Source organism: Dromiciops gliroides, chromosome 6, assembly GCF_019393635.1.
Source record: "Dromiciops gliroides isolate mDroGli1 chromosome 6, mDroGli1.pri, whole genome shotgun sequence".
In the NCBI taxonomy this organism is placed as follows: Eukaryota; Metazoa; Chordata; class Mammalia; order Microbiotheria; family Microbiotheriidae; genus Dromiciops; species Dromiciops gliroides.
Genome location: NC_057866.1, coordinates 95,002,533 through 95,028,333, shown reverse-complemented (window position 1 = coordinate 95,028,333; position 25,801 = coordinate 95,002,533). Strand labels below are relative to the sequence as shown.

Here is a 25,801-nt window from a genome sequence, read left to right as displayed (position 1 = left end):
TGTGCCTAGAACATCAGATGCCACCTTCACGAAATTTTCTCTGATTCTTATTCATGCTGCTTTTCATACTTCTTCCCACCCAGTTCAAAGTGATCTCTTTTTTTTTTGTCCTTATCACATTTTACCTTGCATGTATCTTCACATACTGGTTTGTCCTCCGTTGGAATGCATGCCCTTTGCCACTTAGGCTTCTTTTTTGCCTTTTTTTTGTATTCCCAGCACTTGGTACAGTACCTGACACACAATAAATGCTTTATCAATTCTTGTCAATTGACTGATTGAAGGCAGCAGTCATGTCATGTTCCATTTTTTCATTCCCAAAGCTGCATTGTACCATGATGGGCCTGCAGCTGACAGCGTGTTTCCTAAACACTCAACCCAGTACTAGAGCATAACTTGGGCCGTGCTACAAGTACTAATAGCTCAAATTTTTTAAGGTTTACAAAATGCTTTTCTCACAACTACCCTTTGAGATAGATAATGCGGTTATGATTATCTCCATTTTACAAATGAGGACCCTGATGTTCATTAGGGGAAATTGTCCAGTGTCACACAAACTAAAACCAGGATTTGAATTCAAGTCTTTAGACTCCAAGGTAGAGCAAGCTCAGTTTTGACTTAACTAATCTTTTGTAGTTATCACATTGCCATCATCATGACCTTTTTATTTTCAGTAGAACCCCTTCAGTAGCTGGATTCTCTTTTTCTCTGCAAGAATCTTGATTTATTCTATTGCTGTATAACATGAGCTAGATAGTAACTTGTACATTATTCACTGGACTATAGTATAAAATAGAAGTTGAAAAAGATAAAATTATTTTGTTTTTGAGATATTCTTTAAGAGTTTACATGGCAATAAAGAATTAAATCTGAGGAGTGTTGGTCACAGGCTGAAATGATACTTCTTATACCTAAAGATGTTTAGGTACCATTAACTTAAGTAGGAAAGTATTCCTTTCTTCCTTAAGATGGTCATACACAGTGTCCTCTAAGGTTCTAGGATACAGAGCACATATCAATCAGCATTGGTAGAAAATTTTCCTCTAGATAGATATAATTTTCCTATGCCAGTAACTTTACTTGATCTGTTTCTGTCTCATCCCACAAACCTGGTTTACTTTTGATTTTCTATCTCCTTTCTGGAGCTGCCTTGTAGAGATGCATAGAAATAGTGAAGTATCCAAAAGTGTCGTCCACAGATGGGATGCTGGAGTTGCCAAATGATCCAGAAGTGACTACTTTTTCTTCTTGATAGCACCTTCTCAACATCTTCCACATCAGTCCTCTCCTCTCTACTAATACCACAACAATCTCAGTCCAAAGCATTTATCACTTCTTAAACTGTTTCTGTAGTCTCCTAGTTTATCTCCCTGAATCCAACCCTTCCCTTCTTCAACTCATCTTCCATAACTGCCAAATTATTGGTGTTTTTTAGAGCATATGTCTGACCATGTCACTTACCTACTCAAGAGACCTCAGTGATTTCTAATTCCCTCTAGGACCAAATGCAGATTCCTCTATTTGGCATCTAAAGCATATCATAATCTGGCTCCATTCAGTCTTTTCAGGCCAGTTACATGTAACTGCTTTTATCCAAACTGATCTGTTTGCTTTTGCCTGCACACAGCATTCCATCCCCAGCTTCTGTCCCCTTAAGCAGAATATTTTTCCTCCTTACCTCTTCTCTTGGAACCACTGACTTTCTTCAAGGCTCTGTTTTAGTGCCACCTCCTTCAAAAGACTTTGCTGGTTCTCCAGTTGTTAGTGCATAGCCCCTTCCCCAACACCGTGGATTTGTTTACACATACCTTCTATGTATTTAGCTGTAAATACCCCTCGTACAAGGATTTGTAACTTTGTGTGTGCATTGGATCCCTTTGGCAGTTGGTGAAACCTATGGCCCCTTTCTTGTAATGTTTCTTTCTTTCTTTCTTTTTTAGTGAGGCAGTTGGGGTTAAGTGACTTGCCCAGGGTCACACAGCTAGTAAGTGTTAAGTGTCTGAGGCCGGATTTGAACTCAGGTACTCCTGACTGCAGGGCTGGTGCTCTATCCACTGCGCCACCTAGATGCCCCCATAATGTTTCTATTTTGAAATCCACAGTTGAAGAGTTAGTGAAAGAAAGATAAATCTTTTTTCCCATCAAAGTTCACAGACTCCCTAAAATCTACCCACCAGCTCTATGGGGTATCCATGAATCCAAGGTATACATGCCTGCCCTGCAGGAAATCTAAGCCCCTGGAGGACAGTGATTCTCTTACTTTTAATCTTTGTATCTGTCCCCTGCACCTCACTGAATTCTTGTGTGTGTGTGTGTGTGTGTGTGTGTGTGTGTGTGTGTGTGTGTATATATATATATATATATATAGTCAATGTTAAATAATGTTTGTTGATTTATTGATTGTTTTTAGCTCTAATTACAGGTACTGCAAGCATGATGCATCATGGGAAAAAGCTTTTAGGATTTAGGATTATAGATTTCTATCTGGAAAGGACCTTAGAGATTTTCTAGTCCAAGGACAAAGAAGTTATATATGTACATAGATAAGTATGTTACAGGGTAAGGATGTGATAAAGACAAAATGGGGAGGGGGTGGCAACACTTTAAGCAAATCTGAGAAGTGAAAACATCACTTTCAGCCTATCCAGTGGACATATAGTAGGTCCTTACTCTGAATCATTGCAAAGCTTACCAACCCTCCAAGGCAAAGGTTCTAGATGGCACAGTGGATCGAACACTGGGCCCAGAGGCTGGAAGATCTGTATTCCAATCTAGCTTTAGACACTAGCTGTGTGACCTTGAGTAAGTCCCTTAACTTCTGACTCACTTTTCTCAACTGTAAAATGGCATTAAAAATAGCACCTAATTCATAGGGTTGTTGCAAGGATTAAAAGAGATAATATTTGTAAAGCACTTGTCATAGTACCTGGCACATAGTAGGCACAATGAAAATGCTTATTCCCTTCTTAACCTGGGGTCCTTGAAAATTGACATACATGCATACGTGTATATGTATGTATATGTGTGTATATAGTTATTTTATTAATTTCTATATAATTGGTTTCCTTTGAAGTCCTGCATATTTTATTTGTTGCCTTTAAATATTATTGTAGGAAGGGGTCTGTCTATAACTTGACCAGACTGCCAAAGGAATCCATCCATCATTTCTTGCTTAGATTTAATCTCCCAGGCTTTTTCTTCTTCAAACTCTCTTCAGTAACAGTTGCCTCATTGATTTTTCTAAAACAAGTCTCATCATGCCACTCTCCTGATCAAAAAGAGAATCTTACTTAGGGAATTTCAGTAAGTATCTGATAGAATTGCTTGCATTAGTCTGAAATAAACCTTTTACCTTCTAGCAGATTTCCTTAATCATTTTCTCTAGTTTTACTTACTACCTCAACATTTGCTGATGTTAATTCCCCATGGCTTTTTTTTAAAATGTTTGAGGTTTTGACTTTTTATTTTTAAAAGATGGGGGGGTGGTTAATGTGTTATAATGAATAAAGTACTGGACTTGAAGTCAGAAAGCTTTAAATCTTCCCTCTGTCATTTAGTATTTCTTTGACCATGTCCAGCCATTTAACTCTGAGAGCCCATGTTTCCTCATCTCTAAGATAGAAATAATATTTATAGTCCCCACATCACAGAGTTATAGGAAACCTCAAATAAGATAATGTATGTAAAGCATTTTTGTTGTCAGCTAATATTCTTTGTATTTACAGAGTGATTTATACTATAACATAGTGAAACTGAATCTTAGTAAGTGATAATCCTACAGAATGGTTCCATGACTTTTGTTCCTAATAGAGGAAGAATTCCTTGTCAATCAGCTGTCCATCAAGAGAATTCTACCATCTCATGAAATAGTATACTTCTTGCCAATGGAGATGTTCAGACAGAAACCAGATGTCCCTTTGTTGGTAATTTTGTAGAGGATCTTCCTTTAGGGTAAGGGCTGTGCTAGTTCTGTCAAAATCCAAGATACTGCGCTCCCACTTTCCTTCCATCCTCAATGAGTTCACATAATTTTTCTTTCCTCCCCAACTCCTGCCCTCATCCTCAGGGACTTAACATACATGTCGGCACTCCTTAAAGTACCCTGACCTTTCCTTTCCTCAACCTGTTCACTTCCCATGACCCACTGTGCCATCCTACCTCAACCACACACCTTTGTGGATATCATCATAACCCTTGATGTTGCCATCACCCACAAAAGCACAACCTTCCATGTTTAGTAACTCTGAAAGCCCCTTATCTGACCATAATCTGTTGACTTTGCTCCTTCCCTAATCAGAGCCTACTTATCCACACTGTGGCCTCTAATCCCTTGATCCCTCAACTCTCTCCCAGGCCATCACCCCTGCACTAACCATATTCTTTTTTCTTTTCTCCATCTTGACACCACAGTGAATCAGTTCACCTCTATACTGTCCTCTTGAATCCTTAGAGCCCTTATCAAATCACTGATTGCACCCTGCCAAATTTCAGCCTTGGATCACAACCACCATTTGCTGCTTTCATTCTACACACATGCTACACCTGCTGCCAAATGAAAGTAGAAAAAAATCCCACAATCTCTCTGTTTCTCGTTGTTCACTTCAGATGTATGTTATATAGCCTCAACTGGGTCCTCATGCTGTAGTCAGTCCTACTGCATCTCCCATATCAGCTCATAATCCTGGTCTTCTGAAACGTCCCATGGATCCCCAACTGTCACTCAGGTGCCTTCTGCCACTATCTTCTTCTTTCACCCCTGTCTCCCATGGTAACATGGCCTTACTCCTTACCAAACCTCACCCCGCTGCTTGTTCAAGTGATGCTATTCCATCCTGTCTCCTCCATCAGATTGCCCCCTCTCATCATTCTGTTTACTGCCTCAAACATGCTCATGCATGACTCCTATAAAGTCAGAAAATTCTCACTTCATCTTTCCATGTTCACTGTTGTCCTATATCTCTTCTGCCTTTCATTGCAGAACTCCTTGAAAGGACCATCTACAACAAGTACCTGCACTTCCTCTCCTCACTCTCCTTAAGTGATTACAGTCCAGCTTCTAACCTCATCATTCTACAGAAACTGCTTTCTCCAAAGTTAGCCAATCTAATAGCCTTTTCTCAGTCTTCATTCTCCTTGGGCTCTCTGCACCTTTTAATGCGGTCAGTCACCCTCTTCACCTTCTACTCTTTCCTTGTTCTCCTCCTACCTGTCTGACTGCTCTTTTTCAGGCTCCTTTGTTGGATCCTTATCCTGTTTATCCACACTAATCATGAGTATCCCACAGGGCTTTGTCTTTTGTCTGGTGATCTCATCAGCACCCATGGATTTGATTATCACCTCTCTGGGGATGATTGTTAGATCTACCTATCCAGGCCTAAATTCTCGGCTGGTCTCCAGTCTTGCATTTTCAACTACCTTTTACACATCTCAAATTGGATGTCCAGTGGACACCTTAAATTCATTATGACCAAAACAGACCTCATCATCTTTCCCCTAAGCCAGCCCTCCCTCACCCCCAACTTTCCTGTTACCATAGAAAGCAACACCATCATTCCAGTCCCTTAGGCTCACAACCTAGGTGCCCTCCTCAACTCCCCACTCTCTCTCATCCCCTATATATTATCTGTTGCTAATGCATGCTGGTTTCATCTTTGCAAAATCTCTTGAATATGGTCCCTTCTCTCCTCTGATGCTATCACTACTCTGGTGCAGAGTACTATTGCAATAGCCTATTCATAGGTCAGCCTTCCTCAGGTCTCTCTCCATTCTAATCAATCCTCTATTCAGTTACCAAAGTAATTTTTCTGAACTTCAGGTCCATCACCCTCATATTCACTAAACTTCAGTAGTTCTGTATCACCTCCAGAATCAAATACAAAATTCTCTGTTTAACATTTAAAGCCCTTCATAAACTACCTTTCCAGTCTTCTTACATCTTACTCCCTGCTAGATACTCTTAAATCTAGTGAAAGTGGATCCCTGGCCATTCCATGAAGAAAACACTCCATCTTTCACCTTCAGCTTTTTTCTCTCTCTTTCCCCTATACCTGAATGGTCTTCTTCATCTCCACCTACTAGCTTTCCTGGTTTTCCTCAAATCCCAGGTAAAATCTGGAAATTGTGCTAGTGTTTCCATATATGTGTATTGGGCTCACATTATGAGCCTAAGATTTGTTCACCCCAGTCCCTTTATATTTTAAAGAGAGAGTGTCCCTTATCCCCATTCCCAAATTCAAATTGGTTGAAAACTGAACTACAATTGTAAATGTTTATTGAATTGGAAGGTCAGCTAGGTGGCAAAGTAAACAGATTGCTGAGCCTGGAGTTTGGAAGCCCTGAGTTCAAATCCAGCCTGAAACCTACTGTCTATGTGACCCTGGGCAAATCACTTAACCCTGTTTGCCTCTATTTCTTTATCTGTAAAATGAACTGGAGAAGGAAATGGCAGATTATTCCAATATCTTTGCCAAGAAAACCCCATGGAAAAAAATTCAGAGGCACATAGAGTTGAATATGACTGAAAGACTGAACAACAATAACAGCAAAAATTGAATTTCATCCTCATTTGAATACTTATTCTAAATACTCTTTAGAAATTAACGTTTTTTTCTGAAATTATCATGACCAAGCTTGGCTCTTTAAAAATGTACCTCCTACCATTGCAGAATTAAGGAGCTATAGAGTAGAATATTGTGTATATAGTCAGACATAGGTGGCTTCTCTAAGATGACCTAATTTTATAATTTTATTCAGCAAATGATTATTGAATGCATAATATGAGCAAGGTACTGTGCTAGATTCAACCCAGGCTATTCATATAGCTGCAAGGAGACTTGAAGATTATTAAATGATACCCCCATTACCTCCTTTTTTAGAGGAGGAAAGTTTGGTCAAGGGGCATGGTGGCTTGCCCAAGGTCACATAGATCATAAGTCACAAAGTTAGAATTGAAATTTCTGACTTCAAATCCAGTGTTTCCCCCACAACAGTATGCTGCCTCATTCATCCTGTTGCTTTCTAATTTCCTTATTTGTTAAATGTTGTACCTACAGCAAATGATGGTTATGAAGCTTAGTAAGATAATGTATGTAAGGCACTTTGTAAGCCATTAGTCCACTTTTATTATTATTATGATCTTATTCTGATTTTTCATTGGTGTTCAGATAGACATGGTCTTAGGACAAGTTACTATCCTGCTACTCTTATTTTATATTTAGTGCCTATGAACTGTGGCACACATGGATAAAATAAATTGCCTTTTGTAGATAAATAAAAGTATTAGATGTATGTTCATCCTTCTGTAGGCTTACTGAAAGCATCTTTGTTATGTCAATAATAGGACAGCAGGGATTGATATGTACCTCATCCTGTTCCCACATGATTTTGAACTCCTCTGCTAAATTTCTCTGTTTTGAAAGCTTTTCATTCCATGTAGCTTAGAAATTGTGTCTTTGGCATGACATCTATGGAAGCCATTTTTCTTAAGTTTTTGTGGATCAGTGTCATAACCAAATGATTTTGGGCAATGCTTTGGTCTTTGCTAATGCTTATTCCTATATACTACTGGTTAGGTTCTCCAAGATATTTTAATATTTGCATTTGTAGTACAGGAATTTGTTGTTTGTCTGCCCATGAAAGATAGCAGTCTTCTAATGTATAATTCTAACCATCAGCACATGTTGTTGGCATTTAATAGGCGCTAAGCTTTTATAGCCAATAGTAACATGTTGTCTAATTTCTATCATTTCCCTGCATAATCTACATTGATCAGCCTTCTTAAGGACAGCCCTTCTGTGGCTTCTGGTGGCAATGATGATCTGGTTCTGAGTTGGCCATCATAAACCTCTCCTTTTTCAGAAATCCATTTAACTTTAAAAATGTGTTTTCTCTCATTAGAATGTTTCTCGAGAGGAAGGATGGCCTTGCTTTCCTATTATTTTATCCCCAGCAATTAGTACAGCACTATGCCTATTATAAGCGCTTAATAAATGCTTCATTCATTCAATCATTCATTGCTTACTGTCGATATATTATTGGCTGAGTTCATGTGAATGTTGCCTGTGATTTTGATTCCAGTCTTGGATCTTAGTCTTTCAAGCAGGGGTGAGGGTAAAGGGAATATTAATCTACATCTGACATTCACAAAAAGTAACTTTCAGCACCTTCTGTTTATATGAAACCATCTTTTCCCCAAAGCCTATCACAACCCTCAACTAATTCTTCATACAGCAGAATACCCTTTCACTCGTTTTCAAGAGCCTAGGGGGAAAGGAAAGAGGGCCTGAGGCTAGGAAGAAAATACCACAGTTATGGGTAAGGAGATGGAGAAAAAGGGCTAAAGTTGGGGAAATAAGAAAAAGAGCACATTCACAACTGTTGACCCCTAATTATCTTCTGTTGCTATTCTCAGCCTTTATTCTAGACCATAATGATTCCTTCTTGACTTGCTGTTTCTAAAGTGAGTAGGTTGAGTTTGGGGGTTTTTTCAGCCATATATTTTTTTTAATTCTTAAATGAGTATGTTTTTGCATATGGATTGTGAATGTGTATTATGCAAACCACTTATTCACAAATAATTTAGATGTGTGTTTTACTTCTCCGTTAAAGATAGCTCTTTACATTATGGAAATGATCCTAGGTTCTCAAAAGCCTAAGATACAGGAGAATGTAAACTCTAGCAAGTATTACCTATCTAGAAAAACTTTGAACATTTGCCTAACTGGGGACAATGTGTCTGGTTGCAGAGAACCAACCTAGAAAAAATGCAAAAGGCTCATCATCAGAGAGGTAATGGTTTTCTTCAGCCATAGCAACTTATGAAGACAATCAACTCAGATGTAAAAAAGTTGTGATCTACCCAGGTGGAAGGCAGTGCACTCTCCAGTAAAAGCACAGTTTCTTGAAGTATTAAAGTATTAATCTCCTAACATAATTTGATATTCCTAAAGTATTTTATTATACTTGTGGTTGTATTCTTCTTCACATCTAATCTAAATCTCACTGTAATCTAAAGCCTGTAGTGGTAACTGCAAATTAGAATTAATTTCTTCTCTATGTTTTTATACAGCAGAAATTAGGCAAGTCTGCTAGCATAGACAGCTTTCAATTTAAGGTTTAAAAAAAAAGCCTTAGTATGTATTATCCTACTTCACAGATGATCAGTAAAATATGAGACACTTCTCTTGTCTCCCCCACAGCACTTTGTATGAGGCTCTGCTTATAGTAAGTACTCAAATACTGACTTGTATTGAATTGATAGCGTTTGTTATTAATATATAAGTTGTGTTAGAATTAGATTTTTTTTTTTTAGTTATCACTGTTAAAAGGCATGGCATTTTAATCTGTTTTTCTTATATTTAAATGCTTCAATGAATGTATCTTCTTGGTATTGGGTGCTACCTCCACCAGCACAGAATACATACCTTCTCATCCTGTGTGATTCTTGCCCATGCCCTTCTATAAATCCTCCATAAAGAATCTATCTCACCTGTTGGAGGCCTTCCTTCCTCTAGCCTTTTAATTTATTTTTAATGGAGGACTCATTTTAATCAAATCATAACTGATTTTCATGTTGATAGTCTTATCAAGTGCTACTTGAAGTCAGTCAGTAGACATTCAACTTTTATGTGGCAGGCTTTATGCTAACCACATTGAAGTGCAATCTTAGGAATATTTTTATTTAAAAAACAAAACTTTTCATCTGAATTCAATGAAAAGTTTCTGACAAAATAGCCATCTTATTGCAACTGATATTTCTAAAATTTAAGTTCATAGATGCCAATCTAGTTTTAGTGCATCCTTTTATTATGATCATATTCTTATTCTACTAGCCCTTTTACAAGTACAGCTTATATGAACTTACCACAATTTTATTCCCTATGAAAAAACAGTCCTTTTTGCTTCTATCACCATTTTATAATCATCATTATTCCTTTAGAAAATCTGTCTCAATAAAGAAATTTAATTTAGCAAAGTTTTTGTTTTGTTTTTATAAAAACTTAGCACATTTTAAGTTTTATCATATTACTTGAATAAGCAAATAATGGTACATGAAATCAACAGTGAGAATCAACAAGTATTTAATAAATACCCACTATGACATCACATAATACTTGAGACTAACAAGGAGGGAAGGAAGATGTAAAGATACAGTCCCTTCCCTCATGTTTCTTAGAGTCTAGAAGAAGAAATAAGGACATGGACATAAATAACTACCCTAAAAATTATATGGATAAAAAGAGATGCAGAAATCTGCATCTGTGGGAGACCTGAGGGGAGTAAGAACGTTGCCATCTAAGAGCTTCTGGCTTTTGAAATGGGTGGCATTTGAAAAATCGGGTGGGATATCTCCAGATAGAAGTGGGTAAAAAGCATTCCAGGCATAGGGAAAGATATAAGCAAAGACATAGAAGTGGCAAAACACCTGAGCCCACATATTTTATAATAATTGAAAAAGATAAATCTACTTTCTTTTTAGCTAGTTTTAAAATTTTTTAAATAGGATGCCTGTGAGGTTATAATATATAACATGTTATAATTTGTATATGTTTGCATGTTACAATTTTTTGGTAAATTTTTTAAAAAATGAATTTATAAAATTGTTGCAGCCAGTTCCTGGAGTTAAAACTTGTTCTGGTTTATTTTTTGGTGATATAACCAGCTTGTGTTAATTTGCCTCTTCTCTTTGATTTTGCAGATGATGTTTTTCTGCCCAAAGATATTGATCTAGACAGTGTGGATATGGATGAGACCGAGAGGGAAGTGGAATATTTTAAAAGGTAAGTGTTATAATTTGTGTCTGACAGAGTGGTAGTTACATGTTCACTCTCTCCTTTCCTTTTTCTTTTTCATTTCCACTGCTCTTTCCACCAACAGAAACTCTTACCTTGCTTAGAAGTTTCCTGCTTTTCAATACATTTCATGGGCTACTGAGGTTTGTAGAGCTGTTTGCCACCTACATGAAGTGACTTAAGAGTGCGGGGCTTCTTGTTAGAATTTTGTGTAAAATGATGCTGTGGATTTAGGACTGTGGCTACTGATTAAAAGCTTCTCCTATGGAGTAAGCTGTATGAGCTTTGTGACAGCTGTTTTAGGGGGATCAGTGAAAATATTCTGAACTAGGTGGAATTTGGAACAAAATTCTGTTTTTTAACCATCCTTTGTTAACTCTATTTGTGATAAGTCTGACTTTGGTGAAACAAGTCATGCTTATTTCACCTTTTCTATCCTTGTCCCAAATTGAGAGTGAACTCTCTCTCTCTCTCTCTCTCTCATATATATATATATATATATATATATATATATATTTCCAGATATAGCTACTGAGGCCTTTCAGAGCCTTAACCTCTGATACCTCTTTTAAAGGACCAATGATCTAGTCTAGCTACATGCATAAGGAGAAACATAAATCTCAGAAATAAAAGCTGTCCTTTCCAACTAGTATAGAAGAATTTTTGTTGATTCTTTTATAGAAATAATAATCACATAATTTGGGGTCAGCTAGATGGCACTGGCCCTGGATTCAGGAGGATCTGAGTTCAAATCTGACCTCAGACACGTGATACTTACTAGCGGTATGACCTTGGGCAAGTCACTTAATGCTCATTGCCCCTCCAAAACAAATAAAATAATTATCACATAATTTGTATTCTCTGTAAGTTAGTACGTTATATACAGCAGGCCACAGCCTTTTTCCATTAGTTATGTAAAAGTAACATGAATATAGCTTTATTACCAGATAAGTCACCTAAAAATAGGAATGTTTCTGTATAATATAAGTCAGTGACAAGAACCCTAATACTAAAATGTGCCACTTAAAAAATTACTACCTTAGTGTTAAATGAAAAGTGTTCAGTGCTCTGGGCACTGATTTTGTGGTGGTCCTGGATTTATGGAAATTTGCAACTTGTCTACCTTGTTCGACTACATAGTTTTGGAATTGTACCAAGTAGAGCTTCAGTGGCATCTAGAAAGAAGGCTCTGGTAGTCATCACAGTTATTTCTGTATAGAAAAAAAGCTACCATTAATGGAGAGTTGTAAATGCTAACGATTCATCTTCTGAACTTACCTGTACCTGGGTAAATCACTTAGCCCTCTGGCGATGTGAGACTGCACTTCCCCTCTTAAGAAATAGAAGTGATGAGGGGCAGCTAGGTGGCGTAGTGGATAGAGCACCGGCCCTGGATTCAGGAGTACCTGAGTTCAAATCCAGCTTCAGACACTTGACATTTACTAGCTGTGTGACCCTGGGCAAGTCACTTAACCCCCATTGCCCTGCAAAAAAAAAGAAGAAGAAGAAATAGAAGTGATGAAAGGTATTCATCATGTACTTGGTTGTTATGGTGTTGCTTATTAAAACAGTAGAGAAGGGCAGCTAGGTGGCGCAGTGGATAGAGAACTGGCCCTGGATTCAGGAGGACCTGAGTTCAAATGCGGCCTCAGACACTTGATGCTTGCTAGCTGTGTGACCCTGGGCAAGTCACTTAACCCCAAATGCCTCACCAGAAAAAACAAAAACAAAACAAAACAGTAGAGAGATGAGAGAAGCAATCCGTTTCATGTTTTAAAGACTCAGATAAAAGTAAGCTCTTACTTTTAGGCAGAACATTTTGAATTCTGGAAATGAAAAAAATACTAAATCACAGCTTTGATTTTTTTTTCTTTCACTTTTAAAACATTTAATATACCAACTGGCTGTTTTCATCTGTAAATAAATGTCTTAGGGTTAACTGGGAATTCACTGACCTAGTGCTTTGGGCTTTCATATCTCGAGGAATGGTATGATTTTAGAACTCAAGAAAATGACGTTAGAAACCACCTATCCCAACACCATCATTTTGTAAATGGGGAAACTGAGGCCATAAAAGGGGAAGTATCTTGACCAAGATCATACAAGTAAGTAGCAGGACCAGAATTCGAACTTCGGCCCTTTGTTTCTAAATACAATGCACTTTCCATTTTATTTTATGATTTTGCTAAACATTAACAAATTCTTAATGGTAGATGTTTTATCAAATTAGATTTTTTTTAACCATAATAGTGATTAAAATAGCAATATGGATCCGTTTGTCAAGTATTTTATATAACTTATCTCATTTGATCCTCATAATTCCTTTGAGGTTATTTAGGAAAATAATATTACTATTCCTAGGTTTCAGATGAAGAAATAGTATCAAAGAAATCAAATTATTAGCTCAAATTCATATAGCTAATAAGTTGGACCACCTACTCTTCTCATACCAAGTCCAGGACTCTTACCATGCTTTCATACCAGCAAGTTTGTATTTCATAATCAAATACTGAGCCTATAGAAAAACATCCATTGTTTGAACAAAACTGTCCATTCCCCTTGGGCCACAAGGAGAAATCTTGACCTCTTGCACTCAAGTCAATCAGTAATCCTTTCCTCTAAACCATAGAATATTGATGTTTTGCCATAGTTTACAATGGTCCAGTTGTCAGTGGTAAATTGTAATAGTCTTTACTTACAGACTGAATGACTTTATGAAGTTAATTCTTTAGATTGACCTTAGCCTCTGCAAAAATAAACAAATAGATGATTGTTTAAGGCATTTTCTTTCAATAGACCTCAGAATAACTCTGTATTCCAGTATAAGTTCTTTGCCCTGAGTCTTTTTATACTAAAGTAAGTCTTGGCAATTTAAGGCCCTGTTGAAACCCTTCTGAGTTTTGAATCAACTTTACCCTATCAGGCCAGGTCATAAACATTTGAGTTCTTACTGCATTCTGCATTACTTCTTATCCATAGGATTGTGACATTTTAGAGGTGGAAGAAACTCTGGATGTTATATACTCAGGCAACTAGCATTTAATAACCTATTATGTGTTGGGCACTATGCTAAGTGCTGGATTTACAAAGAAAGGCAAAAGACAGTCCTTGTCCTTGAAGAATTTACAGTGTAATGGTGGAGACAACATGAAAACAACTATGCAAACAAAATCGAGACAAGTCTCAAAAAGAAGGTGCTGTAGACATTGTAAAAGGTTTCTTGTAGAAGGCAGGGCTTTTGCTGAGACCTAAAGGAATGCCAGAGAGATGAGGGAGAGAGTTCCAGGCATGAAGGATACAGTGGAAATTCTTGGAGTTAAGAAATGGAATTTCTTGTGCAAGGAGCATCAGGACGGTCCATATCACTGGATCACAGAATATGTGATGAGAGGAGTAAAATGTAAGAAGATTGGAAAGGAAAGAAGGGGCTAGGTGGTACAGTGGATAGAGCACTGGCCCTGTAGTCAGGAGGACCTGAGTTCAAATCCTGGGTTCAATTTTACTTACTAGCTGTGTGACCCTGGGCAAGTCACTTAACCCCAACTGCCTCACAAAAGGGGGGGGGCAAAACAGGATTTTATATTTGGTCCTGGAAATTAAGGGGAGCCACTGGAATTTATCGAATGGAGGGAGTGACATGATCAGACCTACACTTGAGGAAGATTAACTTGACAGCTGAGTGGAGGATGGACTAGAGTGGAAAGAGGCCCGAGTCAGGAAAACCAACTAGAAGGCTCTTGCAGTAGTCTAGGCCCATTGTTTTATAGGTGGAAAAACGGCCTAAGAGAATGGAAGTGAACTGACACAAGTTGACGTGAACATTTGGGCTCCAATCTGGACATCCTTCATTACAATGAATAACTTATTTGTCAAGCGTGTCATCCTGTATAATGCCTTCATTCAACAAAATGTATTAAGCACCTATGTATCAGACATCGTACTTGGTGTTGTAGAGGCAAAGTTGATTGAAATTGCATTCTTTTGGGAAGAGGACAGCAATGTACAGCGATAAGTAAATACAAATTATACACAGAGTAATTTGGTGGATGGTTCTAACAACTGAGAGTCTAAAAGGAGAGGTCATATAAGAAACCGATCCCTGAGGGAAGGGATTCTAAAGATGATCAGGTGAAGAAAAGGTCTGTCTAGTCATGGGAGACAGCTTTGACAAAGCCATGAAAATAATAGCAAAGAGGATCTTTTGGACAGAACATAGGCATGCATGAAGGGAAAGATGGTCTGGAGCCATGTTGAGAAGGGTATTAAATGCCACACATGCATTTATATGCATTTTAGGGGCAAGGAGGCAAGAGACTTCTTGAATAGAAGAGTAATGTGGTCATAGCCATGCATTAGGAATATCAATTTCACAGCTGTATGGAGGAAAGATTAGAGAGGAAAAAGACTTAAGACAATGAGACCAATTAAGATGTTATTGTAATATGCCCCACCCCACCCCCAAAAAAAGGAGGTTATTGTAATAGTCCAGGCAAGAGGGTGTTAAGGCTAAAATTCTAGCTAGTCTGTCTAAAATATCTAATGAGTGGTCGCCAATAAATTATAAGCTTTAGCAAAAGTTAGACTTTTAAGCATTTATTAAGGAGAATAAGAATTTGGTAAAGAGAGAAAGGCCTACATTCATCTATCTATTAAAGGGAGAGCACATTTCTAGCTCCACTCTCCACCGGAGTCCAAAGGAAAAGAGCGAGACAGCGCCAGTCTCTTCCTTCTTCCCACGCGCCAACGTCACTTCCTGACGCCAAAGAAAAGACTCCTGTTCTTGCCCTCAAAGACCTTCCTTTCATGGAAGAACTTTTCTACAGTAACTCTCCAGCAGGTGGCGTCATTCCAATTGTTACAGTCCCCACTTTGTTTTGTCAAGAAATGGGACGTTTCCTTGATGAAAGTCAAAAATAACAGAATATAATAACCTATGCTAACTAACAATATGTTAATAACAATATAGAAAAGGGAGAGAGGAAAGTTTTGTCCAGAGGGGCAATTTTTTGTCCTCATGAACCGACACTTTGACATTGGTCTTACAAAGGGAAGGCCTCTGCAGAGAGTACATGTTACAGATGGTGTATATTATAACAGAAAGAGAAAAAGAAAAAAAAACAACAACAAAACAAAACTGTTCATTTAAAGTCTTTGAAAGTCTTTTCTCAGATGTCCTCTAGGTGTAGTCGTGGAATGGAAGTCTTTTCAGGGATGTGGATGCTGGTAATCAGCCAGGAAAATTTCCTACAAAATTGAGCTTAACACAACTTTAAAATAGCTTTGTCAATAATCAAATCAAACAAGTTCTCAGAAACATGTCTAAGGGAATTCAGAATCTTAGTTGTTATACATGAAACATATAATAAAACAAAAATTGAAACATTCTTTAGAATTAATATTACTATAGTCCCCCCTTGTGGAGGATTAATTGAGAAGACAATTGCTGCGATATTAATTTTTAAAAATAATTTTTATCTTTGTTTTATCACTTTTTGCATCATCTGCCTAATTATCCTCATGCCATTATGAGAAATTTAAAAATCTAATATAATTGGTAACAGATGTCAAGGCTAAATTCAACACTGTATTTATCGTGACACCTGACATAATTATGGAGGTTACCATAAAAGAACAGAGAAATGATGGGATATGAGCATTCCCACACTTGAGCAATATGTACTGCCCATACAGTATGCCAGGCTTAAAATAGGTGGATGGAATATATGTCCATGCCACCGAACATATTGGAGGAAACTGAGTCAGACTTAATCAGATGCATGGGATTGAGATGTCCATGGCATCAGGCATATAGGAGGGGGCATAGAAGCCAGGTGTAGAAATGAGATGGGTGGGATCAAAACTTCCAGCCACCTGTACAATATTGTGGGGGGGAAAGAGAATAAAATATTAAACCAAGAGAATCCAACCTCAACATTATTCAAAAGCTGTTCCCTCGGCCATACCTTGACTTCATGCATGTCTCCCCTCATGTGACAGTTCAGTGTCTGCTCTTGCATGTATTCCTCTTGTTATTGGATGGCATCTTGGCCAACTGGCATCTGATAACTCAGAATAAAGGCAATTAATGTCTTAAATGATAAGTTCCCATAATCCAAGTCTCATATAGATTTAAAAATTGAGGATAATAAATAATTGCAAAAAAATGTGAATACATCTTGACTCAGAATATAATATATAATTATGCAACAATTTCAAATACCCTTTTTTTTTTACTAAGTATACAATTACTTTTGTGAAAAATCGTAACATTTAAATACAAGTTAAAGCACAGAACAATCTCAAAGAAAACTTTTTTTTAAAAGAAAACTTTTACAAATGTTCCCCTCTTTTTTTTTTTTGGAATATGCTTATCACAAATAACACTTCTAGAATCAATCAATTTACACTTGCCATGGCAACCAATTTGCCAGGGAAATGCTTTATAGAGTTTGATCAAATAATCAGTTGAGAGAAAAATAACAAAAACAAACAACTCAGAATACAGGAGCACAATCCTCCTAGAATTAACGTTGTATTATGAAATCAAAACCATCTTGCAATGTTTCAAAATTAGATAGATAAATGAATAGAAGAAAATACACATGGAACAATAATAGACAATGAAATTCAAACTAGGGAAATTTAAATGAATATGAACTTAATAAGAGTATTATAAAATATCAACTTGATCACATGACTATAAAAAGCTTTTACAAATATTCTCCTTGTTTTAAAAACTAAGTATAAATCACAATCTCAAAAGCATGAAAATCTCTATGAAAATAAACCCATACCATTAATTTCAAAATGTATATAATAGCATAGAAATCCTATGTAACCTCTGAACTGACATTAATAATCTGAGCGAATTTAGAAAACTTTTGATTCTGATATCTAAAATCCCCAATACTCATATCAATACCTTGCTGCTTACTTCTACATTTCTGTAAAATATATACCCTTCCATGGCAAAAGAAGCGGAGTCTTGAACTATGTTGATCATTGTCATTCTTATTCAGCTTAAGTTTTTCTTCTTTAACCCCTCTATATTGTCTGTCAGTCTTTTCACCATACAAATGCTTTATAAGGTTACTAATTAAAGACAAAAGCAGATTAGCAAAATTATGAACAAAACAGGGGCAGCTAGGTGGCGCAGTGGATAAAGCACTGGCCCTGGGTTCAGGAGTTCCTGAGTTCAAATCCGGCCTCAGACACTTGACACTTACTAGCTGTGTGACCTTGGGCAAGTCACTTAACCCCCATTGCCCTGCAAAAAAAAATTATGAACAAAATGAGCATATCTGGAATTTAAAGGGCTTTCTAAGGTTGAGTCAGAAGCATAGCCAGGCTGGGGAAAGACTGAGCCTGAAGCTGCAAATGCAGGTAGAGAAAGCTGCGCATGCACATTATATCTCTGTACTTCCCAGGCAGGGGAATCAAGGGGCTTGGCCAAGGGAGGGGTAGAAGGTGGGGTCTGGAGAGAAGGGGAGGAACCAGGGCAATTTGAATCAGACTTGATTTTGAACTCAGGACTGGATTCCTCTTCCCCCACTTTGCCTCCAAGCCCTAGGGGATTAAAAGCTTCCAGAGGGTGAATGTTGCCTCCAGGCATGCAAAATTAGAGCAACTATTAGTGTTAGAACTTGGAAAAGCTGCAGGAATCTCTTCTGGTTTCTCTGAAAAAGCATGGATGGGAGAGGGGGAAATATTCCCTTGTGTGAGTATGTTGCTGGCTCTTCTAACAAAAATAAAAATAGAAAATCCACAAAAACAAAGCATTAACATGATCTTATCTCCCATTTGTCTGGTTAAACAGACTGAACTCAAAAATAGGGTAATTAGGGAGTTTAAAAGGTCCATTTGAAAAAATTTTAAGGGAAAACACCCAGCAATTCAGCAGTACTTCGGATTTAAAGGGACAGGGTAGGGAAAATTTCTTACCCAACCTGAAGATCAGAAGAGTGAGGTTCAGCTTTCCTCTTCATGGTCAGCCATCTGTTAAGGCTAAAATTCTAGCTAAACTGTTTAAAATATCTAATGAGTGGTCGCCAATAAATTATAAGCTTTAGCAAAAGTTAGACTTTTAAGCATTTATTAAGGAGAATAAGAATTTGGTAAAGAGAGAAAGGCCTACATTCATCTATCTATTAAAGGGAAAGCACATTTCTAGCTCCGCTCTCCACTGGAGTCCAAAGGAAAAGAGTGAGACAGAGTGCCAGTCTCTTCCTTCTTCCTCCCACGCGCCAACGTCACTTCCTGACGCCAAAGAAAAGACTCCTGTTCTTGCCCTCAAAGACCTTCCTTTCATGGCGGAACTTTTCTACAGTAACTCTCCAGCAGGTGGCGTCATTCCAATCGTTACAAGGGCCTACAATAGAAGTAATGGCCATGTGTATGGAGAAATAAGGAATGATGTTAGATGTGTTGTGGAAATAAAATTGACAAGTGTAGACAACTTACTATATATAGGGAAGAGTAAGGGAAACAAGATTTGAAATGAATTCTGAAGTTGGGAACCTCAATGACTAGAAAAATGCCTTGCTTGATAATAATCAGAGCATTGTTCAAACCAATCGTTTCTATTGTTTCATTATTCAAGGAATTTTATATGATTTTGACATGCATTGGAGACTCAATTTTGGAGGAGAGCTCTTAAAGTGTCATTCATTTTGTTCTGTGGAATAAGTACTATTTTATAGTCCACACATAACATGGGGTTTTGTCTTCTGCATCTTTAATACTGTAGAAATATGATCAAAGATGCTCTTGGTATATATAAATTTTCTTACAGATTTTGTTGAAATGACAATTTTTATTGCCATGATAAATTTATGTACATAATAGTTTTACAATTTCATATATAGTCCTCTTTTTGATCTTTTATGTATTTTTTTTTATAAGTTTGAGGTAAGAAGTGTTGTTTGGTTTTTTGTTTGTTTTTTGGCAGGGCAGTGGGGGTTAAGTGACTTGCCCAGGGTCACACAGCTAGTAAGTGTCAAGTGTCTGAGGCCGGATTCGAACTCAGGTACTCCTGAATCCAGGGCCGGTGCTCTATCCACTGCACCACCTAGCTGCTTCAAGAAGTGTTTTTTTAAAGATTTTTGTGAAGATGGGGAAAATGGGCATATGAGTCAATGGTTTCCAACATTTTCTTTATTTCCTTTTTTTTTTTTTTTGCGCGGGGCAATGGGTGTTGAGTGACTTGCCCAGGGTCACACAGCTAGTAAGTGTCAAGTGTCTGAGGCCGGATTTGAACTCAGGTACTCCTGAATCCAGGGCTGGTGCTTTATCCACTGTGCCACCTAGCTGCCCCTCCTTTTTTTTTTAAGTAATAAAAAACATGCAAGATTTTCCCCAAGCTTTTATTTTCCTCTCCTATTCTAGATATCTTGAGAATTGATCCCTCAGTGCTCTCAGGATTGTCATCTCTAGCACAAAGTTCTGCATATGCCTCATGTTTTCCTTTGTTTTCTTTTGTGCCCTTTTTATTTGCTTATACAAGCACATTGGGAAGTGCATATTAAGAATATGCTTACATAAGCATACTGGGAAATAGAGTCCAAATGCCCCCTGATAGAGAAAAATTTTAATTTGTTATAAAAATATTGACAGGTATTTTTCAGTTTCTCTTGTGCTTAATCCAGTTTATTCCTTAGATGCTTTTAGCATGTTCTGGCCATGTTTTCCATATCTTTGTTTTTCCTTGCACTGCTTCTGTTTTACGAAATAACACTGCTAATAATCTTCTATCATCCTCCTCTGTAAGGTTTTTTGTTTGTTTGGTTTGGTTTGGTTTGGTTTGGGGTTTTTGGTGAGGCAATTGGGGTTAAGTGACTTGCCCAGGGTCACACAGCTAGTAAGGTGGGCATGTCAGTTTTTATTATTCCCATTTTACATGTAAGGGAATTAAGTCTTAAGAGAACAGAAGAGACTTGCCCATGCTCACATAGCTAGTAAGTAGCAGAGTGAGATTTTAGTCCAAGCTTCATGACTCTTCGACACAAAGTATAACTTTTGCAGAGTACCTAGGAAAACCTCACAAGCAGTTGATGGTCTCTGTACCATACTTGGTAAACCACTGTTCAAATTAGTTCTCTCTGTGAAATAGTTGCCTTTATCCCAATATAAGAAGTTGTTTTGTTTATTTGCATTCTAAGAGAGGAAGCTAATGAATGTCCTTACCTGTTTTTGGAAGAGTGGAGTGAGCAAAAGGTATCATGCACATAGTAATGTGGGGTTTCCCCTGAATAATGGGAATGTTGTAGAGTCCAGAATTGAGGATTTTATAGGTCATCTCTTTCATATTCTCTCCATGACAAGAACCAAAAGATGACTGCAGGAGGCACTGGAGGGAAGGCAACATTTCCAGTTCTAAGTGCAAAACATCATTACACATAGAAAACATATTCACATATTCACGTTGTCTGGAATGTGGCCTTTCCATATATCAAGGGGGTACCTGAACACATTTATACATGTCTGATACTATTTGCATATAGATTTTTCTTTGATGGGCTTTTTATACATTGTAACCCCAAAAGTCCATTACAATAAGTACTTGATTAGTATGAAGGACTTAGGGGTAAATATACAACTGGAACTAAATCATTGACCTCAGCCACTTGTCCTTAAAATTCTGACTAATACTCTGAGTAGAATTAAATTGAATAATTGTATTTGCCATTTTCAGTACTATCTGCTTTATCAGCGATTTGATAGTTAAGAGTAATAGGCAAAATGGCATATCAGAGAACCTTTAAAAAAGGAACTTTAGTAATAGATTTATCTAGTGGAGGTATACATGAATCGTACAATGGAAGAAGCCTTTGGACTTTTGAGTCAGGTGACCTGGAACCCACTCCCTGCTCTGACACTTAACCTTGTGAACTTTGGACAAGTCACTTCATTTCTGTGCCTCAGTTTCCTCATATCTAATATAAGGGGACAGGCTAATAATTTCTAGACCATCTACTGCATAAAATTGTTTTGAAGAGAGCACTTTGTAAAGCTTAAACTGCTATAGAAACCTAATCTATTTTTTTTGTTTTGTTTTGTTTTTTCGGTAAGGTAATTGGGGTTAAATGACTTGCCCAGGGTCACACAGCTAGTAAGTGTTAAGTGTCTGAGGCCGGATTTGAACTCAGGTACTCCTGAATCCAGGGCTGGTGCTTTATCCACTGCGCCACCTAGCTGCCCCAAAATGTAATCTATTTTTAATTTAACTGGTGAAACTGAGGCCTACAAAAAGGGGGAAATAACTTTTCCAAAGTTACACAGGGTCAGTATAGCTTATAAAGACCTTTGAGAAAACTGCTTACCTGTGTAATGATACTATTTGGAGCTGATAATGTTGTTCTTTTTGTTTCCCTTCTTTTTTTTCTTTTCCGTTGTATTTTTATAGGTTCTGCTTGGATTCTGCAAGACAAACAAGGCAGAGACTTTCCATCAACTGGTCCAATTTTAGTTTGAAAAAAACGACCTTTGCTGCCCACTGAATGGAGACAGGAGGAAGCCCTGCAGGATCCCAGGAGACTGCCCCTGCCCTGCCCTGCCCTCCTGCCGCGAGTGCTGAGAGCTTCTCGGGTCTGAGCCAGTGCTGCCTTGCCTTGTCCCCAGTGCCGTGTGGGTCTGCACTGAACCCCTCGGCCTGAGAATTCTTGCGGCCTGAGAAATCGCCACTTTCTACCTGAATTTGTTAGCTTGTGTGCTTGTAGTCTGTGAGTGAGGTTTATTTGATTGTAGCTGTACGCTGTGGGAGTTGGAACAATAGCTTTTTTCCAATTCCTCCTGATTGCCTTGGCCTCAGAGACTATCAGCTGCTTCCCAGCTTGGGTGGAGGCCAGAACACTCGTTTGCATCATTTGCAGTGGTACCTTGCCACACCCGCCCGCATCTAGCTCTGTTTTCTCATCATCCTGATCCATGATAAAGGATTGGACCTCTCATCATCGGCGCTGCTTTCATCTGCTCCGCAATGACTCCCACCACAACTTCATGGAAAGGAGGCTCGTACGGGACAAGCATTTCTTGAGTTCTCTTTCACAATCTACTGTTTAAGAGTGTACAAGTTACGCTATTTGTGTTTGATTTTCCCCCTGACTTGTAGCCAGCTTGTATAAGAATACTTGCAGAACGAGAAAGTTTAAAAAAAAAAAAGGAAGAAAAAAGGAAAAAAGAACAATACTCACACTATCAAACCTGTTATAGAGTGTATAACTGTATTAACACTGAAGCCTGACTGGCTACTTTTTTAACATATTGTTAAGTAATATTAAAATCATGTCTTTCTTTTTGAAAGATGGAATACATTAGTATGGCAGAAGACTTGTGTCTTGTCTTGTTCTGCTGGGACTCTTGGGATGGAGATGGGATGAACACATACGCAGGTGGCAACAGAGGAAATAGATTTGAATCCTACTTCTGTTGCTGCCTGTGTGACTTTAGGCAAGTCTTCTCTCCTTTCTAGGCCTTAGCTTTTTCATCTGTCTAATGAGAGAATTAGACTTGGAAAATCTTCAAGGCCCCTTCCACCTCTAAAAAGGCTGCTACAGAAGAGAGCGTAGGTGTGTTCTAAGTGGCCCCAAATGACAGAACTAGGAGCATTGGGTAGAAGATGTAAAGAAGTGAATTCCAGCTTAATGAAAGAAAAGACTTTGTAACAGTCAACTATCCAAAGGTGGAATAGATTGCCCCTTACTCATGGTCTTTAAGCAAAAGCAACTCAACCACTTAGGTTAGATGTAAAAGCGTTGGATTGATTGGTCTCTGAAGTCCCTTTCAGTTGTTGAGGTTCTGTGAAAATGTCTAAATGACAGAGTAAAGCAAGAAATGTCTTGTTTATAAGAAATATCCTGATTCGGCCATTTTGGCTGGATGTTCCTCTCTTATCAGAGTGGTGGTGGACTCAGATTGTTACAGGCTACTCTTGGCTGCCCAGTGCACTAGTGATAACACCTTAATACTGCAAAGATCTGTTCTTTTGTTGGTGTTGGTGCTCCTTGCACTGCATCAGATCACAGCCCCTAGGAATTGGTAGGCTGTTTTTGAGTAGGTTGTGTTTTTTTTTAAAGATGATCAACTTGTAGCTTTATCAGCAACATTGGTTAGTTGTTAATGGGCACAACTAAACCCCCACAGCCTTTTCTAGGATTATCAGGAGATACCAGGACATCAGAGGAAAATAGGGCTTCATTTGAGTTTTCAGTGATAGGTTACAGGACCAAAATGAAAAAAATAGATTATTATTGTTAGCAATAACTCTGATTTCTATGTAGCTTTAAGGATTACAAAGCCCACCTGTGGGTAGATAGTATTCTCACCATTTTACAAATAAGAAAACTGAGGTTGAGAGAGGGAAAAGTGACTTACCTAGGAACACAGTTTAATAAAGTGAGATATAAAACCCAGGTCTCCTGATTCTAGGTCCAAGGTACTTTCTATGAAAGACAGAGCCAGAAGGAATCCCAGAAATTGTTTAGACCAAAACCATTTTACAGGTAAGAAAACAGTCCCAAATAGGTTGGGTGTCTTGTCTCAGATCATTCAGCCAGGCTTGAAAGTGGAAGAGCTGAGCTTCAAACCTATCTCTTCTGACCCCTAAGGCCAGGGCTATAACTATCAAAATTTAAATATTTTAAACAAACATATGGAAAGGAGTAAAATCACCCTATCTAACTTGACTCCTGACAAAAGACCTTGAATTACAGTGACCCACCTCTACGAGAATTAGTAAGAATAAGCCTTAAAAGGGCAGCTAGGTGGCTCAGTGGATAGAGCACCGACCCTGGATTCAGGAGGACCTGAGTTCAAATCTGGCCTCAGACACTTAACACTTACTAGCTGTGTGACCCTGAGCAAGTCACTTAAACCCAATTGCCTCACTTAAAATTTAAAAAAAAAAAAAGAATAAACCTTAAAAACCATGCATTAACATGACCAAAACAAGCAAAAAACACCCAACAGGTTAGTCTTTCCCAGTGCAAGTAAACTCTAATCCAATAGAAAAAAATAGAAGCCTTAAGACTTGGAAGTTCCCTTACTTCTTTGCATGGTCTCACTATTTAAAATGATAATTTGTGGGGCAGCTAGGTGACACAGTGGATAGAGCACCGGCCCTGGAGTCAGGAGTACCTGAGTTCAAATCCGGCCTCAGACACTTAACACTTACTAGCTGTGTGACTTTGGGCAAGTCACTTAACCCTAATTGCCTCACCAAAAAAAAAAAAAAAAAGATAATTTGTGTGATCTAATTTGAGGTAAACAGATTTAATCTTCATTTTTTTTGTCATTTCCAGCTCAGAGAAGTACAGCATTCAGTGCACTCCTCAACAGGCTCTTCTTGTTCCCTCCTAAGAGATATAGTGAGCATTTTCACCAATCCAGGTTCAGATCTCCTACCTGATACCAATTTGCCATATCATCTAGGATGAGTAATTTGAACCATCTTCTCTGGTGTATTCATCAATAAACTGGGATTTATGTTTATCCTCTCCTAATAACTTTGGAATAATATTAAGGTAAAATGATCTGGGCTTTGAATTCTAAATAGATACTACTAAATTTTATGCCTTTCTTCTATCACTGAATTTGGAGTTGACAGGGAATAGAAGAGGGATCTGATAACCAGAGACAGGAATGTCACAGCTGCAGAGCCGGATTTAAACCTAGGATGATGTACCAAAAAGAATATTGGATTGAGAGTTAAATCCAGTATTCTTTCTGGTATATCAGCCTGCCTTTCCTTAAACTTTATCATATGTAAAATAGACTACTCCTTATTTACTGTTCTTTAAGTAAGGTTTTTAAAGTGAACAATTAGGGTTTTGGTTTGTTGTTTTTTAACTGTCAAGACCTTTACCATCCTTGGGAATCATGAAACTATAGACTTAGTTAATAGGAAAATGAAACTTCTGGAGTCTCTCTGAAGCACTGATCTGTCTGGAAAGCACCTTAAGGATTAGAATCTAATACCTCCATTTTATAAACAAGAAGTAAATTAATTCTTCCTCCTA

General features: G+C 37.9%; 1 protein-coding gene across 3 annotated transcripts in view; it reads left to right on the top strand.

Annotated features, from left to right (window-relative positions):
* The window catches only part of FAM193A (family with sequence similarity 193 member A), a 203,630-nt gene extending 180,552 nt beyond the window's left edge, over positions 1–23,078 (top strand). For 2 of the 3 annotated variants that reach the window (XM_043971749.1, XM_043971748.1), the window contains exons 21-22: positions 10,697–10,778; positions 22,192–23,078. In XM_043971749.1, the coding sequence (XP_043827684.1) occupies positions 10,697–10,778; positions 22,192–22,285 (176 nt within the window). In that variant the 3' untranslated portion in view covers positions 22,286–23,078. Of the gene's footprint in view, positions 1–9,197; positions 9,223–10,696; positions 10,779–22,191 lie in introns of all 3 variants that reach the window. The other variant, XR_006353604.1, reaches the window with a different exon arrangement.
* Positions 23,079–25,801: the final 2,723 nt, after the last annotated feature.